Source organism: Dreissena polymorpha, chromosome 6, assembly GCF_020536995.1.
Source record: "Dreissena polymorpha isolate Duluth1 chromosome 6, UMN_Dpol_1.0, whole genome shotgun sequence".
Classification (NCBI taxonomy): domain Eukaryota; kingdom Metazoa; phylum Mollusca; class Bivalvia; order Myida; family Dreissenidae; genus Dreissena; species Dreissena polymorpha.
In genome coordinates this window covers 22,524,917-22,543,148 of record NC_068360.1, presented here as the reverse complement: position 1 = coordinate 22,543,148, position 18,232 = coordinate 22,524,917, and the positions used below count along the sequence as shown (strand labels likewise).

Sequence of the window (18,232 nt, the reverse complement as noted above, 5' to 3'; positions counted from 1 at the left end):
ACACGACTCGATAGATCAACAGGCATGGGCACTATTACTGAATAAGTTGAGGCCGTGTTGCGCTTTACAAAACAGGCACGTTCGTGTGTAAAATTCCTTTCTTTTTACACACGAGAAATGGTATACAATGTATCAGTAATAAAAATTAGTATCAACCAAAGTAACCAACTTATCCGATCGTTTTAAACAAAAACCCATCCAACTTGTAATCTTTGTCGATATGTTTTGATTCATAAAAAAACATGTTATCTTAAATCACCAAAATATTTACCTTAACACTTTTACTAAATGATTTATTGGAAATCTATAACCATAAGCTGATAAAAAATATATATTAGGCTGACATTTGATACGATTATGTCCTATCATAATATTAAACCGACAAAGGTTCAACTATCATTATTGAATATCCTTATTGATATATCTGGGTTTGTGCAGCGTTTATATAAAGGTCGTCAAGACTCAATTATGCTTTTCGTTTATGAAATTATAGACCAAAACGCTCACATTGTTGATCACTACGTAAAGATAACACTTTATGCATCATTACAATGAAAGACACGTTCCCAAATGATGGATGGTGTCCGAATAGCGATCGGGGGGTCACGGGTTCGATCCCTACTGTGGGAGCGTTCTTTAGATCTTCCCCATAGACACCAAGTACTGGTTATCGTAATAGGAAACGGACTCGACAGCGTTTTAAATAAGCCGTTGACTTTCTATGCATTCGATCTAAAACAAGACTATTGCCATGCCAAGCAATATATGTCCCCTACCTGCTCCACCATTGTCAGAAATTTTTTTTTGTATTTGTTGCCATAGCAACCAGAATTTTTGACGTAGGAACAAAATTAAATGACGTACATAATGTCCATATTCCCATCTATCCATGTTTCAAGTTTCATGAAAAGTATGAAGAACTTTTAAAGTTATCGCAGGATAGAGAAAAGTGTGACGGACTGACAGACAGACAGACAGACATACAGACAGACAGACAGACAGACAGGCAGACACACAGACAGACACACAGACAGACACACAGACAGACACACAGAGCGCAAACCATAAGTCCCCTCCGGTGAAACCGATAGGGGCAATAAGTAGGTTTAAACTTAAGTACTCTCGTTACAAATGTACTGATTATTTATACTTAAAAATATAAAGATTCATTAACCGTCATTGTATGTGATGCTCTGTCGGTAGTGAATACCAAATTATTAGTCAGAAATATTGTCAGGATCAATTGTGCTGAAAAAACGTTTTAAACGTATGTTAATATCCTTAAAAAATAACATATTAAATGACACATAAAAAAGGTGTTGATGACAACAACATGTTTAATATATGTCATATAAATTGTAAACGAACATGCTTCCTACGCTGTCAATGAGATAAAAAAATATGTAAGGGTCTGATACGCAATGATCGCTGAAAAAAAGGAAGAACGTTTATTTTGTCCCTCACTGTTCACATAAAAACAAAATCAGACAAACCGACATAACAACATGCATAATTCCAATGATATGTGCTTAGTTTAGCAACTTGCTAAGTATATGTCAGCTTACAAAGTATGCATGCTATTTGGTTCGACTTATCCAAGGTATTTGATTATTTATGTGATTTGTGTTTTCGTGATTAATTGAGTCGCGTTATGACAAAACTGGGCATAATGCATGTGCGTAGTGTCGTCCCCGATTAGCCTGTGCAGTCCGCACAGGCTAATCGGGGACGACACTTTCCGCTTTTATGACATTTTTCGTTAAAATGAAGTCGCTTCTTAGCAAAAATCCAATTTAGGCGGAAAGTGTCGTTTGATTAGCCTGTGCGGACTGCACAGGCTAATCTGGGACGACACTTTACGCAAATGCATTATGCACAGTTTTCTCAGAACACGACTCAATTGTGTTGTTGTGCAATTTAGCAGATACTTGCCCACCTTTGCATACACTGTAAATAAGATCTACATATAATACAAGCAATCATACATCAGAACTTTACATGATTTGGAAATTATACTCTGTCATTCACTTAAGTTAAATGCCACAAAACTAATCTGATTGAATGTTTTGTACTATATTATATAGTTTCATCAATGTATCACAATTGAAAGCAAAAACTCTTCAATAACGAAGGTTTTTTGTTCTTAAACTTTCTTTTATTGTCGCAAAAGAGGTGTTTGCACTAATTTATCACACTTAATCATTCAAGTGTTAAGTAAACAAATTATGTTGCGTTAATGTACGAGCCATTGCCCTCCCACACAACACAACACGTGCTATAAATGAGCCTCGCTCTGTGAAAAGGGGTTTAATGCATGTGCGTAAAATGTCGTCCCAGATTAGCCTCTTAAGTCCGCACAGGCTAATCAGGGACGAAACTTTCCGCTTTTATGATATTTTTAGTTAAGAAAAGTGACTTCTTAGCACAACTCCAGTTTAGGCGGAAAGTGTCGTCTCTGATAAGCGTGTTCAGACTGCACAGTCTAATCTGGGGCAATACTTTACGCACATGCATTAAACCCCCTTTTCACAGAGCACGGCCCAAATCTATAACACACAACGGCACTAATACAAGAAACCGCTTTGAAACGGTCAATAAAAAACATTCATGGAGTTAAACCGCAAATATAAACATGTACATCTAAGCACGACATACATATAAACATATAACTATAATAATCCGTCTGTTTAATCTATAATTGCTTCAATCAACCAACAGGTATTGATTAATGAAACGTTGTTTATTTGTTCAGGATTCGCTGAGTATCATATTGAATATGTTAAATCGTACAACGTAATTCACCAATTATTTATCTTATGTTCTTCAATAGACAATTATTTTGTAGATTTCATGTTTGTTGACATTTGTTTTCTGCGCTTTTACATATTCTATGTAACCACATGTAATGTTGACGATGCACATTGTTGAAGTCAAATAAAACGTATGTCTGTCGTTCTGTATGCCTACGTAATACAAATATTCTCGTTTAAAGCACCACCGGTGCCTTTAATAATAGTTCATGAAATGTAAATTTTTTTTTACTGAATTACGTGTATTTAAATAGTGGATGTTCAATGCATAACATATTTAGTGGTTAAATTGTATTATAATATGTTATCCCCGGAACTATAATTCAAATATAAATATAAAAAATATATATATATTATTGATAAATCGGTGGTTAAAATAACATCAATAGGCGAAAATGTGTGTTCTACGGCAAAGAATGAACCTTCAATAAACAATACATAGTTACCATTTTAATAACAGTGTGTTAATGCCCGTTTATACATGGTGATCTGTAAAACGCAATATTGTATCATCTAAGGTTTGAAGCTGTGGTAGAAATATGGAAAGAAGTGCATATTGGTCATGTATATGATGCTATATCATGAAAATTGGAACTGACTGCCCATATGTATGTGTATCAAATTCTTCCTCTGTTTATCCTTCCATCTGTATTTAAGTCCACAAAAACAGAAATAATTTGTTCAGTACATACTATTTGATTATTATTAGGTGATATTTCTTGTACTTATAAAGGCAGTAACTCAATGTGGCTGTACACCCAGAACGCACGGAAACATAGGTCGAAGACCTAAGCACGCACTATGTTTGGATGATGTGAATCGGGTTGTTCAGTTTATCATGAACACGTCCGAAGAAATCGGTCTGCCATACCAAGCAGCACCAAGGGGAAGTGAAAACATTTCAATCGTTAACCTTCCCGCAAGCATTACAAAACTTCAATTTCATGCGCAATATATTGCTGCTTGCGAAGAGCGAAGTGTATGGCGCCTTAAAAGCTCCTTTTTCAAAAGCATCTTCCGCACATTCGAATTGCCAAACCGAAAGAGGACGTTTGTGTCACGTGCGAGCGACTTCGCAGGTATATGGTCGACGCTGTAACAGAAGAGAAGTTACACGCACTGAGCCTAATGGAGAACCACATCACTGACGCGCGCAAGGTTGTTACATTAATTACAACTTAATTGATTGTTAGCCTCCTATAAATTTAAGTAATAATTAAATTAAATATTCCAATATTTTGCATGTTAAGTTAAAATGCCAGTGAAACCCCGAAAACCAAAGCGGTAATTGGAATTGATAATTTATTCATGTTCATATTTTTACAGGAAAGAAATGTTTACCTAGACTGCGTGGAGCTTGCGTAACTGGAACTCGTTAATAGACGAACACTTCAATTCGCTACCTAGCATACAATATGCAGCAGCTATTAAATAAAAAAAGTGTACGCAAATATTTATTTACACTTATTTCATTAGGACAAACTACCACAAATAGAATGTGTACTTCCGCTACAGGAAATGTCTGTACTTCCGAATGTCGTCTGCAACCCCCGGCGTAGTCATGGTGGAGACATGTAGCGAAAATCTCCTTTTGTTTGCTGAAGAACGAATGATTTCGCTTCACAAACACCGACCGCCCAGTGCCGATACTTGCCGCTTGATTATCTGCAGCAAGGCGCGACTACTTGCGTGACAACGTGCGCTCTATATTGTCAGCTCGGATGGCGAAGGCTTTTCATGTAGACAGCTTGTGGCATTTGTATTGTTGCGAAAGTGTTTCATTTAACCAGTAATGGTAAATATATGATGTATCCTGCACGTGTGTTTGTTTCACAAAAAGATAGAATGAGTAGGCGATTATTTAAATTGAAAATCAATATAGATAACGATATTCAATTTTGTGAAGAAAATCATAAATAAATATTAACACAATATGTGGCATAACCAAACAGTAACACATTAACGTCATCGGTATCAAAATGAAAAAAAAAATAAAAATAACCAATCAATGATTACGGACATTACAAAAATAAAAGATATCCGTAGTGAATTAGAAAAAAAAATCGTACAACATGACGTCAAAATTACGTCGTAATGACGCTCGTCTCAGCTTTACGTAGATTCACGAAAATGGAAATAATTAAAGGCTATATGAAGAAAATTACTAGTATGACGTTTATGCATATTGCGAACCGGAAAAGAACGTACATACCGAAAATGCAAAAAAGTAAAAATCGATTATTTTCAATAAGGCCGGTTTTCTCATGGCGCAATTACTTTTTTTCTTTTATACATAATAATAAAATATGACATTTCTGCAATGGAAGAACAGCAGTGAAAATTTAAATTTATACTTAAAACACAATATAACATGAAAAATTTAACAAATTATGTACATGTAGATCTATTATTGAAAAATTATACGCACCTGCAGTGCTCACTATAACCAAATGCTTTTATATATTCCAAAAGACGTATTTTGTTGTTTATTTATCGCAACACAATTGGAAAGCTTAGTCTTAAGTTATGTCTTCAAGTGATCGATTACAGTAATATACTTGTCTACGTATTTGTAAGCAACTGTGATTAATTTAAAAGTTAAAAATGTTAAGCAATGTTTTTGAGACACCGGACTTCGCTTTTGGATACGTTGATAGATATTGATTGAAAGTTAAGGCTACTATGTTTTTATTTGACCTATTATTTACAGAGGGTACTTTGAAGTCAAAATTTAATAGTTTTTAGAGCCATCAGTCACCGACTTCTAAAGTGAAGACGCATATTTATCGGCCTTTATCTCCGCACAAAAGTGTGCATATGTTTAACAATAATTTTCGTACTGACGTGTGCATTCCAAAACAGGAAATTTGCTTGTTGTTGTGTCACGTCTCTCATGTCATCATCACAAACCATCGCTTTCAAACAACGGACACCTTCATTATATATGCTGTTTGGCTTTGATAATAAAAGCCATAATCAAATAAGCATTATATACATTTTTATCACATGCCATACCCTGTATCCCATGTAATATAACCATTACATATTTTTTTATTACACATGTGTCATACAACATTTTAAAGCGTTTTCATTGGCTTAGTTTTCGTTTATTGACCAATCGCATTTTGATATTTTGCTGAAATGACGTTGCAACATCAAATGACGTCACGAGATGTAAACAACATTCGGGATTTATCATTATGTTTGCGTCAATATTTATTTAATTTGCTCATTTAAAAGCATGTGATAAAAAAGATCTGACACTCGTTGTCATATCATTCCATATTTTATTAAACTCGTCTAGGAAATTCGTGAGTAAGGTCGCCAAAGGCTCGCTTACTAACAAAATTCCTGAACTCGTTTAATAAAATATGGTATGATATGACAACTCGTACCAGATCCTATATGTATGACGTTGAAGTAATGTTTTACAAGTAATAGGAAAATAATGTGATTAGACGAAATATGTATAGGTTATTATATGGAAGAAGTGTGCCTTTAGTGGTTATTGGCACACTTGGTTAGTTATTTGCACGAGGGCTTTAGCTCCATATAATGACCTGTTAATTGCATATGTTCATCACGTGTATACATATGTCGACTCGTGTATATCGAAATTAATAATAAATATCGTGCATATCGAAATTAATATCGTAATAAAAACATAATTTAATATAAACGACATGCTTACCTCAATGGCAACTTTAAATCAATATTTATAACAATGAAATTGAAACGAGTTGCACTTACATTTTTTTATTATTCCATCTCTTTATTGAAACATATTTTAAACCACACTATTTTATTGTATTTCTATCGAAGTTTACAATAATGCACGATACACACGCAATGCGTAATATGTTTTGCGTTTGTTCGATGCTTTAAACAAATATTTTACTGTTGAAAAACAACACGTCCAACATGTCCTTAAAATCCAAATAGTTTAACTCAAACTAGTGTGTTTCGTCAGAGAAATTACGTCATACAACATACGTCATAAATTGCGCTGAAAAATAAAAGTACGGAAAGCCGGTTTTGAGAAAAAAAGCGATTCCAAAACCCGTTCAGACGCCATTTTGTTTTAACGCTCTGGTTGCCTATTACGTAACGCCAACGCGTGCCAACGATCCGCCGTTACTGGATAACAGGTGCGAGATAACCGGAAGTTTGCAAATAATCGATTATGGCACAATGTGACAATAACCGGTTATTTTCACACTTGCTCAATACCGAGATTTTCACGAGTTATTCGCGAAAAAACGGCAATTTTTGTTACTAAATATACTAACATATGCAATAAGATATATTTAAGATACGATTAACGATCAGTTATGTGCAGCCAATGATGGCGTTTGTTACTAAGCGGGTATTTGTTGCGTTCAGTGTAAGGACATGTTATTACTTATAAATGTAAGCAAAATTCCATATTTGAAATACTGACGAAACATAAAAATATAATTGAAATGAGAACCTACATGCTGCCTACCAACTGCAGGAAAAACTAACAACAATAAAGTATGCTTTGGGACAATAATGATAATTATCTTTTGAAAAAAGAACGGCTTCAATGGTCAATTAAATTATTTCATCGACGAACTGGTTAAACGGTTTATAAGATGCTCCAATGATGTAGACTTTTTTTATACCTAGGAATACCTTCACTGTAATACATTCAATGAAAGTATGGACCATACACGCTTTATTAATATACTCTTCAAAAAACAATAGTGCTGTCTACAGTTAAGTATGTTATATGATACCTTTGCAAGGATAACTTTGCAGGACACATAGATATGACGTTAATAAAACATGGTGCTAAAATGGGAATTCGCTTAAAATAAATATTTTAATAGAATGTAATTGTCCATTTATTTTCCACTCATTCCTTTTTTCAGGTGAACAATACTTATGCTTAATTTATGTGTATAATATGATCTATCAAGAACGTATTTTCATAGATATGGACGGTGGTCGGCTATCGCAGAAATACATGTATAACACATCGAAAATCCGGTTTTTACCCGGCACAAATATGTCTGGTCTGGTCTATAACATGCATCAACCATATTAGTTCTTGCTTCGAACTTTGTTCAGCCAAATATGATATACTATGCTTGCCTTGAACAACTTCTACACAGCACAACCTACAAGATAATATAGCGTTAATGTGTTGCTTTATTAGGCAGTCTGAAGGGAAGTTCACAGATTCTCGTATGTTTGAACAAATCTCATTATTATATTTACTTATCAATCTATCTACGAGTATAAACAATTTTAATAGGCAAGAAAAATAGTCTAATAAAAATGCCGTCATCGGGATTCGAACCGGGCTCCTCTGAAAGCGAAAGTCACCGATGTACCACTGCTCCACGCATACTGTCAAACATAGAAGCGAAACATGACCGTTCTCAATTATACTCGATGTATTCTCCAATTCTCCAAATTATCGAGAATAGGCGTATATTATTTTACCGTTTTTGGATGGTGATTATCTGTTTATGAGCCAATAGTTAACCCATTTTTTAATAGATAATGTTATTTCGCTTGTTTAAACATAATGCATACATTTTTGGAATATTGTATTTTTTTGACAATCGTCATTTCACCAAACTATGAGCAAGTCTCTTTAACATCATCATTGGGTTCACAAATAACGTTAGTCGGACAAAATTGAATATCAACTAAATATAGTTAGACTTAATATGCAATTCCTTTTTGTTGATACAGTGACCATTTAAATAATGTGATATTAACCGGTAGAATAAATATAATGATTCCGGCTTAGAAATGGGTCAATATAACATGCTACCAATAAATATTACATCAAATTTAACCCATTTATGCCTAGCGTCTAGAAAAAAGGCCTTGGCAAACAACGTAGACCCAGATGAGATGCCACATGATGCGGCGTCTCATCAGGGTCTGCGCTGTTTGCTTAAAGGAATTTAAATAAGAAATATTCTAAATATAGAAATAAGCATACTAGACATCCCTAATTTTGGAAATAAATTGATCCAATAAAGAAGAATGGGAGAGTCCACTAGGCATAAATGGGGTACGAGTGTACTAGTCAATATGTGTTTACTATTAAACATCATAATGAATAACACATAGGTGAGTATAAGTGGCGAATACTTTTAATACTCGGTATGTTATATAATTGCATAAAACATATATTGTTTTCTGATTTAAAGATACGAGAATATAACTCATAACTTCAGTAGTTGTATACATATTTTATAACAATTTATACTTTTCATAATGCTATAAGATTAATGCAAGTACACCATATACAACGTGATAACAACGATGCATGTTAGCATAAATGTCAAATTGCAATGTACTTGAGGATGAATATCATTTTTTAGAATGTTCCTTATATGATGATATTAGGAAATTGTTTATAAATAAATATTACTGGAAAAGACTAAACATGATAGAGTTTATTGAATTATTGCAATTAGATAAAAACAAGTACCAACATACTTTTAGCTATGTTTGTATGTAAAACATTTAGTCAAAGAAACATATATATATATAATTATGATGAATTGTGTGTAATTCATTATTAAAACTTGACTTCTCGCTCTCTTATAGATTCTTCTTTGTTTGTTTTTTATGTTATCGTTATAACATAGATTCTAAATGCTGTAATTCAATTGTCCTTGACCTTTTAATGTACTTAATTTAACAATGTATGAAATTCAATACTGATCACATGTCATGCCTTCATATATGTTTCTTTGTTTTGAACATACTCATGGACTGAATGTCTTTTTATATTGAATAAACCATATACTAATAAGCTCAAACATTTTAACAGGACCACTTGTTTAGCCTATGCTATTCAGTACATGTTCATGCATGCATAGAAACGTTGTGGTTTGTTGCTTTGTATTTTATTTAAAAAAAATGTATGAAATGTTAAAAATAGTTCAGCTTATTTTTTCTCTACATAATGTTAATATACATTATATATTATATGTAATATTCTTTATAAAAAGATAATAATGTGCGTGACCATTAACGATACGTTACTTCCGATAGGCTTTACCAATACCCGACCGAAATGTCATAAGCAATACAATACTTTCAGATTTGATTAAACATGACCGCATTATGTTATAGGTAAAAAAAATACTACCAAAGCGGATTGGAAAGTATGTCATGTATGTAAAGGGTGTGATAGCTTGCTTTACTGCACAGGCTTATCTGGGACGACACTTTACGCACATTCATTTAACCCCCTTTTCACAGAACAAGGCTCATATTATCCTTGAACGCATATTTTATTTCAAGACGATGTACGATAAGTTCATATAATCAATAACTTTCGAACTACGTAATACTTAATGATTGATGATAACCCATTAGCTATAACTCACGCAAAGATGCGTTAAATTAATTTGTTTGCAAACTTGTTCATTTATTTGGTGTTAAATTGAAAATACAAAACAGGTGTTCTGATCAACGGGAAAGAAGAAAAAACACGTGTTCTGATCAACGAGAAGGAAAATCTATAAATAAAAAAAAACACTATCGATCCATGGAAGAATATTAAACAATCAAATATACTTCACATACGTGACAACTATTAAAGTATCGCTCTACACTCTACTACATACCTAAGCAAGCACAAACAAATTAAAATATTCACTCAAAGAGAGTTATACGGGTAATTCCGTGAAATATTAAAAAGAACGTCGGTGTTCTGCATTTTAGTTTACTGCGTGAATCACATCATTTCGGCAAATATCTAAAATAAACACACTTTAAGTGATATTTAAGTGATATTTTACTGCACAAACTTGAGATAAACTTTATTATTCGATGCGGTCCGTCATATTTGCCAATAGATAAATTGCCAAACGTGAGACACACCGCATGAGCAGTGTTCTGAGAAAACTGGGCTTAATGCATGTGCGTAAAGTGTCGTCCCAGATTAGCCTGTGCAATACGCACAGGCTAATCAGGCAGGGAAGAAACTTTCCGCCTTAACTGGATTTTTGTCTAGAAGAGACTTCCTTAAAACGAAAAATACCATAAAAGCGGAAAGAGTCGTCCCTGATTAGCCTGTGCGTACTGCACGGGCTAATCTGGGACGACATTTTACGTACATCCATATAACCCCCTTTTCACAGAACACGGCCCACATATGTCCTATAGAAGACGAACGCGAACTGAGGACGGTTAGTGTAAAATCCTTGGGGATTGTGTCCGCTTTCATGGATTTCCAAACCCAACACTTAACACAGAGCTAATCAATTAAATAGCACACTAACCCATTCATGCCTAGCGTCCTGAAAAAAGGACATTGCAAACAGCGTAGACCCAGATGAGACGCCGCATGATGCGGCGTCTCATCTGGGTCTGCGCTGTTTGCTTAAAGGAATTTCAGTAAGTAATATTCTAAATATAGAAAAAAATATACTAGACATCCCTAATTTTGAAAATAAATCGATCCAATTTAGAAGGATGGGAGAGTCCACTGGGCATAAATGGGTTAACACATTTGGCATCACCAAAAAAGTAACAAGAAGCATGCATCATTCTTCAGATGAAGGATTTGTGTGGTGTGTTATGTTTCGACGTTCAGTGTTATTTGGAGTAACGAACCTGTAAATTTCGTATGAAACATATACGATGAAAAGATGGTTACCGTAGCTGATTGCGTGTCCAGCACTCAGCAACCATCTTGTTACTCGACGATTTTAAGTCCAGTCAGCCCAGTTCATATTTTAACATTCAAGTTTATTACGTTTTTAAGTCCGCAATTTGTTATATTTATAAAAAGTTATCGCAATTTATCGCAACACGATGCTTACAAATAACATCTGATAATTAAAATAGATACTTTGAGATCAATGATTTGTTATTGATATACCGGAGCACCGAACGTAACATTGTCACACCGCGTCCTACTTATAACTCGATTGCTAGCTTTTTATCATTCAAATGTGGTACTTCAAATACAGCATATATTACGAAAACACTTGTAACTCGAAAAGAAACCATGTTTTGAAAGATGTTGAAACTATTATCAAACAAGTAAATACCTAAATATATTCCTTCAAATAAAATTGCAAAAGTATTGTAATGTTGAAACCATAGAAACGTTATGGCAAACATACACCTGTGAAACTTGGTGACTTTCGTAAGCCTTTGAGATCTTAAATAAACACGATCAATAATCGTGTGACGTCTTTAAAACAAAAACAAAAGAAAACACTTATTCATATAGCCGATTAAAATTAGCGTGGTATTTCTTTACCACTATTAGGCGTGGTTATGCATTGTTTCATATATTTCATGTTAAGTTTTTTAATATCGTGTCCAACTTGTAATAAACTTGTATGTAAAAAACAGGAGCGACATCATCAGTTGAAGCTATTTAGTGTTGCATACTGTTTATAAAATAACTAAACTCCGAAAGATAAAAACAAATAATAAATCAGTAGTTTTATTACAACATAAACCTTGACAGCCGCAGAAGATGGGCATCATCATTTCCCAATAGTGAATTTAAAATACATAGTATAGAAATATTCAATTTCAGAGTTTTAAATATTTTGTATAATAGCTTTCCTTATACAATAAAATAAGTCTTTATCGTAATATACATTAATGAGACACTAGAAAAGGTAATTCAACATTTTTTTCCATCAAGAAGTTCATTACTGTTCCTAGCAAACGTGTTTTTCACTTTTCTCGTTTACGTAAGTTTGCATTTCACTTACTTCTTATCATAAGCAAACACATTTGTATAATTTATTGTGTTTTTTAAGATATATGAAATTTGATTTTTAATTACGTTGAAGATAAAACATTAAAGTGCGCCATGTATACAATTTCTACGTCATCAGATTTCAAGCCGAGCCCGGGATCGTATTAAAACATAAATTAATAAATTGTACAGTTATATTCACATGGTAATTGGCTGGAATATTTTCGTTCTTCTTTGCAGCACTTATGGACAAGATATTTATTATGCACAAATGGACTTTCGCAACCAAGATATGTACCTTGGCCTTTGAGAACCATTTATTGCGACTTTTTTCGAATTAGCTCGTAAATTTATGCTCCATATCAGACAATTCCGTTATTACGTCATTAAGGTCATACCCACCTCGTAATTCACATTCTATTTCGATATTATTCTTAGAATACTTGCGGTAAATACTTAATTTGGTATTTAACCCATTTATGCCTAGCTTCTAGAAAAAACGGCCATGGCAAACAGCGTACACCCAGATGAGACGCCGCATGATGCGGCGTCTCATCAGGGTCTGCGCTGTTTGCTTAAAGGAATTTCTGTAAGAAATATTCTACGTATAGAAATAAATATACTAGACATCCCTAATTTTGGAAATAAATTGATCCAATTTAGAATGATGGGAGAGTCCACTAGGCTTAAATGGGTTAACAATTACTTCCAATCACTGAAATTTGTATGCTTCTTATCATGTGACCCTTTATTACCGTTCATATTTTCAAATACGTCTTCGTTATTGTGTTTCTTCTTTGATAATTTGTAGCACAATAAACATATTTCAAATAGGCAATATTTGACTTTTTAGAAACAATTTCGCGCATTTTTTTTGCTGTGCATATATAAGTATATACGATATAACTTCAACAAAATAACTATTGCTCATGGTCCGATCATTCGCACTGTCCAAGTAAGATGGAGCTACGTCTGTGTAAGTGGAATCAACTCGATGTATGTGGTCCTGCTATATAAGTGATTATGATAATTAAATAATCACTCAACTTCCCAGTGAAGAAACATATAAATAAGTACGGATAAAATGCACTACAAAAGAACGTCACCTTCTTGCAACTGACAGATCAATCGCAATGTCGACGTAGTATGCAGTCTTAACGGTTTTGTTTTTTTGTAAATGGAATCAGCTTGATTGATGTGGTCATTCTTTGTAAGTGATTATGATAATTAAATAATCGCTCAACTTGAAAGTGAACATTATAAATAGATCGCATTTAGCCAGTATTGTCAGTCACTGAGAATATCCCATACTGGTATGAACACTTTTGGTATTTGTTGTTATTCAATAACAATTTGAGTCGTGTTCTGAGAAAACTGGGCTTAATGCATGTGAAGTGCTAATCTGGGAAGACACTTTACGCACATTCATTATGCCCAGTTTTCTCAGAACGCGACTCATTTGATAACAATAACATTGTGAAATGATATTATATAGATCGTATATCCGATTGAAAGTATTTATAACTAACGAATTGTAGGATGTTTAAGACTGTTGAGGATTCATAGAATAGTTTGTTTAATTTGACCACGGCTTTTAGTCTTTAATTAAGTCGATCTAAGCATTTTTTTCATCTGATGAAGTCTCTATGAGTCGCGTTCTGAGAAAACAGGGCTAAATGCATGTGCGTAAAGAGTCGTCTCAGATTAGCCTGTGCAGTTCGCACAGGCTAATCAGGGACGACACTTTCCACTTTTATGACATTTTTCGTTTCAATGAAGTCTCTTCTAAGCAAAAATCCAATTAAGGCGGAAAGTGTCGTCCCTGATTAGCATGTGCTTACTGCACAGGCTAATCTGGAACGACACTTTACGCACATGCATTATGCCCAATTTTCTCAGAATACGACTCATAAAGACAGCTTAAAATCATTCAACGCATTTAAAACAATGACTTGTTGGCTCTATTTTCATTTTTTTTGTGTTCAAAATGCTCATATGATCAAAATATAGTGTAAGGAACAGTTTGGTTGTTATGTTCCTAAATTGGTTATACATAAAGAAAGAATATTAAGTCTCAAATGTAAGGACTTTGTAATATCGGTATTTTGCTAGTGTTTTGTTTGCTCGCATATCTGCAACATTAATTCTAACTCGTATATTCTTTCAAGGCGTTTGTTGCGAACGTTTTCTATGTATTGGTCACAAGTAATGGTTCATTTTAGAAATGTTTGATGTACCTCTTGTTTTCAAGATTAGGCAATAATTTACCGACGATAGCAAACCATTCCCCATAATATTTTTGTGAGATTTTTGTTGTGGTAGCGAACGAATAATTTACATATGACTAAGCATAAACGTTTGTCATCAAAATGTTTAAGTTAGATTCAATTGCTGGTATTTAAAATGACCAAAACATAACACATTTTTATTATTATGTTTTATTATTCTAATAATCGTAAGATTTTATAGCATTTTTTGTAGAAAGCAAAAGGAATCCTCCAGCATTTTTTGTGATAACTGTGCTAATTCTTATATATTCGACATTAGTAATACAAATGGTTATGTATTCACCAAATAAAACAGCTTAGATGTGTCTGTTTAAAACGATCGTAATGTTACGTCTTATAGAAGAGTCAATACATATTTTTGATATATTTCTTATTACATCGAAAGCAATTGGTTAATAGAGACACGCTAAAGTCCATTTTCTTTAGTAGAAACAGTACTTGACATAAAAAATACATTACAAACGAAGGCATTGTTTGTTTAGTTTTTTTTATTATAATACTTTTAGCAAACACAATGAAAGCTGCTATCCTCTTGGCCTTGTTCGTTGGCGTGGTCGTCGCCTATCCAGGTATGTTTCAATTATAATAAGTAAAACTAGCATGATCTTTAAAGATTTCCGTGTTGGAATGCTTACATGGAGTTAACTGTTTTAGTGTCGAATCTAATTAATCTCGGTTATGGGATAGGTAGACACGGCGGTGGATACGGTGGTGGTTCCGGTGGCGGAATATACGGACTCGGAGGCTCTTATGGCGGTGGATTCGATGGTGGTCTCGGTGGCGGACATTACGGAGGCGCTTATGGCGGTGGATTCGGTGGTGGTCTAGGTGGCGGACATTACGGTCTCGGAGGCTCTTACGGCTCTTATGGCGGTGGATACGGAATTGGTGGTCTAGGTGGCGGATATGGCAGACACTATGGTGGAGGTTATGGTGGAGGCTATGGTGGAGGCTATGGTGGAGGCTATGGTTGAGGCTATGGCCATGGGTAAGTATTCTCCTCTCGTTCGATGAAAGTGATAGACAACCGTTCATATTAAATTAGCAATGTATTTCAATAAATAAAACACCCGACATTCGTATTTCGTACGCTTTAAAAGCTGTGGCATGAATCACACGCTGCGTTGTTTTATTTTCAAGGCACGGAGGACACTACTAAACCGCATGGCTACTAAACGTCGTCAGTTTGGTAAGTAGCTTGAATGTATTATAAGTGTACAACTGTTGCTATCTAAATTCTTATTATGACGCCTCCTGTTTGTGTGAATGCTTGTACGATTTCACCACAATTTATTATATTGCAATTTCCTGTTTCAGAAAACCGAAGACACCAAATGATTCTACTTCGTTGCAGTTAACACTGTTAAAAGAATCAAATAAATATATTGAATCCCATATTGATGTGTTCTTTTTTAATTATAGCATTATAAGTCGTTACTTTATCATTATGTATCGAATTATCGGAATGATAAATCATGCATTTATATAGGGATAATACACATTTTCGAGGGCATGATCATCTGCGGGCGCTCGAAAAATCCGTTCCTGCCCGAGTGCGCAGCACGTGGGCAGGAACGGATTTTGAGAGCGCCCGCAGATGATCATGTCCAAGAAAATGTGTATTTTTTGCTTTTATTGCATAAACAACTCACACATACCAAAAATGAATTAAAATAAGATTGAAAATAATATGTCTTGTTCATTCGACATCGACAAAATAATTCGATTATTTTATATGACGTCATACATTTCAAGGTTGTGTTTTACATATACCTCACTCGGTCATCATCAGAAATGACGAGGCAGTTTTTGATTTAAAATGTGTTAAAACAGTGGATTAATGCAAATTTTAAAAGCAGCCGCGCAAAGTAAAGAACGAGGAATTATTTTGGAATTTAGTGGTCGTGACGGATAAATATATCGTCAGAATAAGTCATTGCTGTTTTCATAGATATTTCTTTCGTACAGGTCTATCTTATTTCGTTCCAACTAAATTTTCTAGAAATTTATACTGCCAACATATTGTCACTGAAGTATTTCAAGCATACAGCAGGAACGTTGAAGGTACATAAACACTTACATTTACAGCATAGTGTTTTGAAAGTGTTGAGTAAATAACCTTAACTTCATTGACGTTGACAATAAAATAAAGCTGTCGTCAAAGAGAGTGCAGATGGTATAATTTGAAAAATGGATTGAAATATTCATTGCCTTTATCCCTGCATGCATGAGGAAACTGGTGCTTATTCAGTTCCCCATTTATGCTTGGAAAGTCGTCGAAGGCTGGAGTTATTAACAAAGTTCATAATAACTTCATTGAATTCACTAAGAAGAACTAAAAAAAGGGCTAAGGAAAGTAACTGCGCGTGGACCAGTTTATGGATATGAAAAACACATAACAGGGCTTGAACGGCACGTGAATCGCCTTGTTAATGCACGATTTCTCCTGTTCAAGCCCTCCTTTTGCACCCCGCCAGAGGGCATTATATATAGAGTTTATGCAAAAATACATGGTCTGCACCAATCGTTTTAACCTATATCCGATTGGTGCGATTTATATTCAGCATTAGTATATGTATTTTTTCAATTAACGAGAGTCATTAGAAAACAAAATGTTTTATTTAACATCCATTGATTGTTGTCCTTCTTTGTTGAAATACACAATGGAGAAAATATCACATGACAACATCATCCGCAAAGACGTCGTTGTTATATGAGTCTCGTTCTGAGAAAACTGGGCTTAATGCATGTGCGTAAAATGTCATCCGAGATTAGCCTGTGTAGTCCGCACAGGCTAATCAGCGACGACACTTTCCGCCATTACTGGATTTTCGTGTAGAATAGACTTCTTGTAAACAAAAAATACCATAAAAGCGGAAAAAGTCGTCCCTGATTAGCCTGTGCAGGCTAATCTGGGATGACACTTTACGCACATGCATTATGCCCAGTTTTCTCATAACACGACTCATATTATACCCTTCCACGACGCAAAAGCATTCGTAGCGGTAGACAGGTTGATCGGGGATTACCAAGGCGTGTATGTAACAAATACTCCTACTAAGAAATCCTCTGCGTGTATTAAGGTCCGCTTTTTGGTATAATGAATAAAAAATTGAAAGGCTATACATCATTTTGTTAAAACTAAAAAATAGTTTTACCTTCGAATTCTCAATGATTGAGAGAATTTCCTCGCGTGTAAAAAATGCTTATTTTCCGCCCACCACAAAATGTGCTTTTATTGTCGGTTCATTTACTTGTCGTTGCATTGTCTCAAATGACAATTGCATGTTTACATGCTTCTCTGTGAATAACTAAATCCTTCTGAATATAACACAATAACATACAAAAACGATCACAAAAACATTGAATCTTTGTTGCCAGTTTTTATTACCTTTAACAGGAACATTTTC

At 34.4% G+C, this 18,232-nt stretch overlaps 1 protein-coding gene and 1 long non-coding RNA gene across 2 annotated transcripts; both read left to right on the top strand.

Annotated features, from left to right (window-relative positions):
• Window positions 1-15,336: 15,336 nt before the first annotated feature.
• LOC127835506 (ctenidin-1-like) lies at window positions 15,337-15,796 on the top strand. The gene is made up of 2 exons (XM_052361947.1): window positions 15,337-15,391; window positions 15,510-15,796. The coding sequence occupies exons 1-2, from the start codon at window positions 15,337-15,339 to the stop codon at window positions 15,794-15,796; spliced, it is 342 nt and encodes a 113-aa protein (XP_052217907.1).
• A 165-nt stretch (window positions 15,797-15,961) lies between these two features.
• Window positions 15,962-16,217, top strand: LOC127834755 (uncharacterized). Its single transcript, XR_008028111.1, has 2 exons — window positions 15,962-16,011; window positions 16,140-16,217. It is a non-coding gene; the product is annotated as an uncharacterized LOC127834755 (long non-coding RNA).
• Window positions 16,218-18,232: the final 2,015 nt, after the last annotated feature.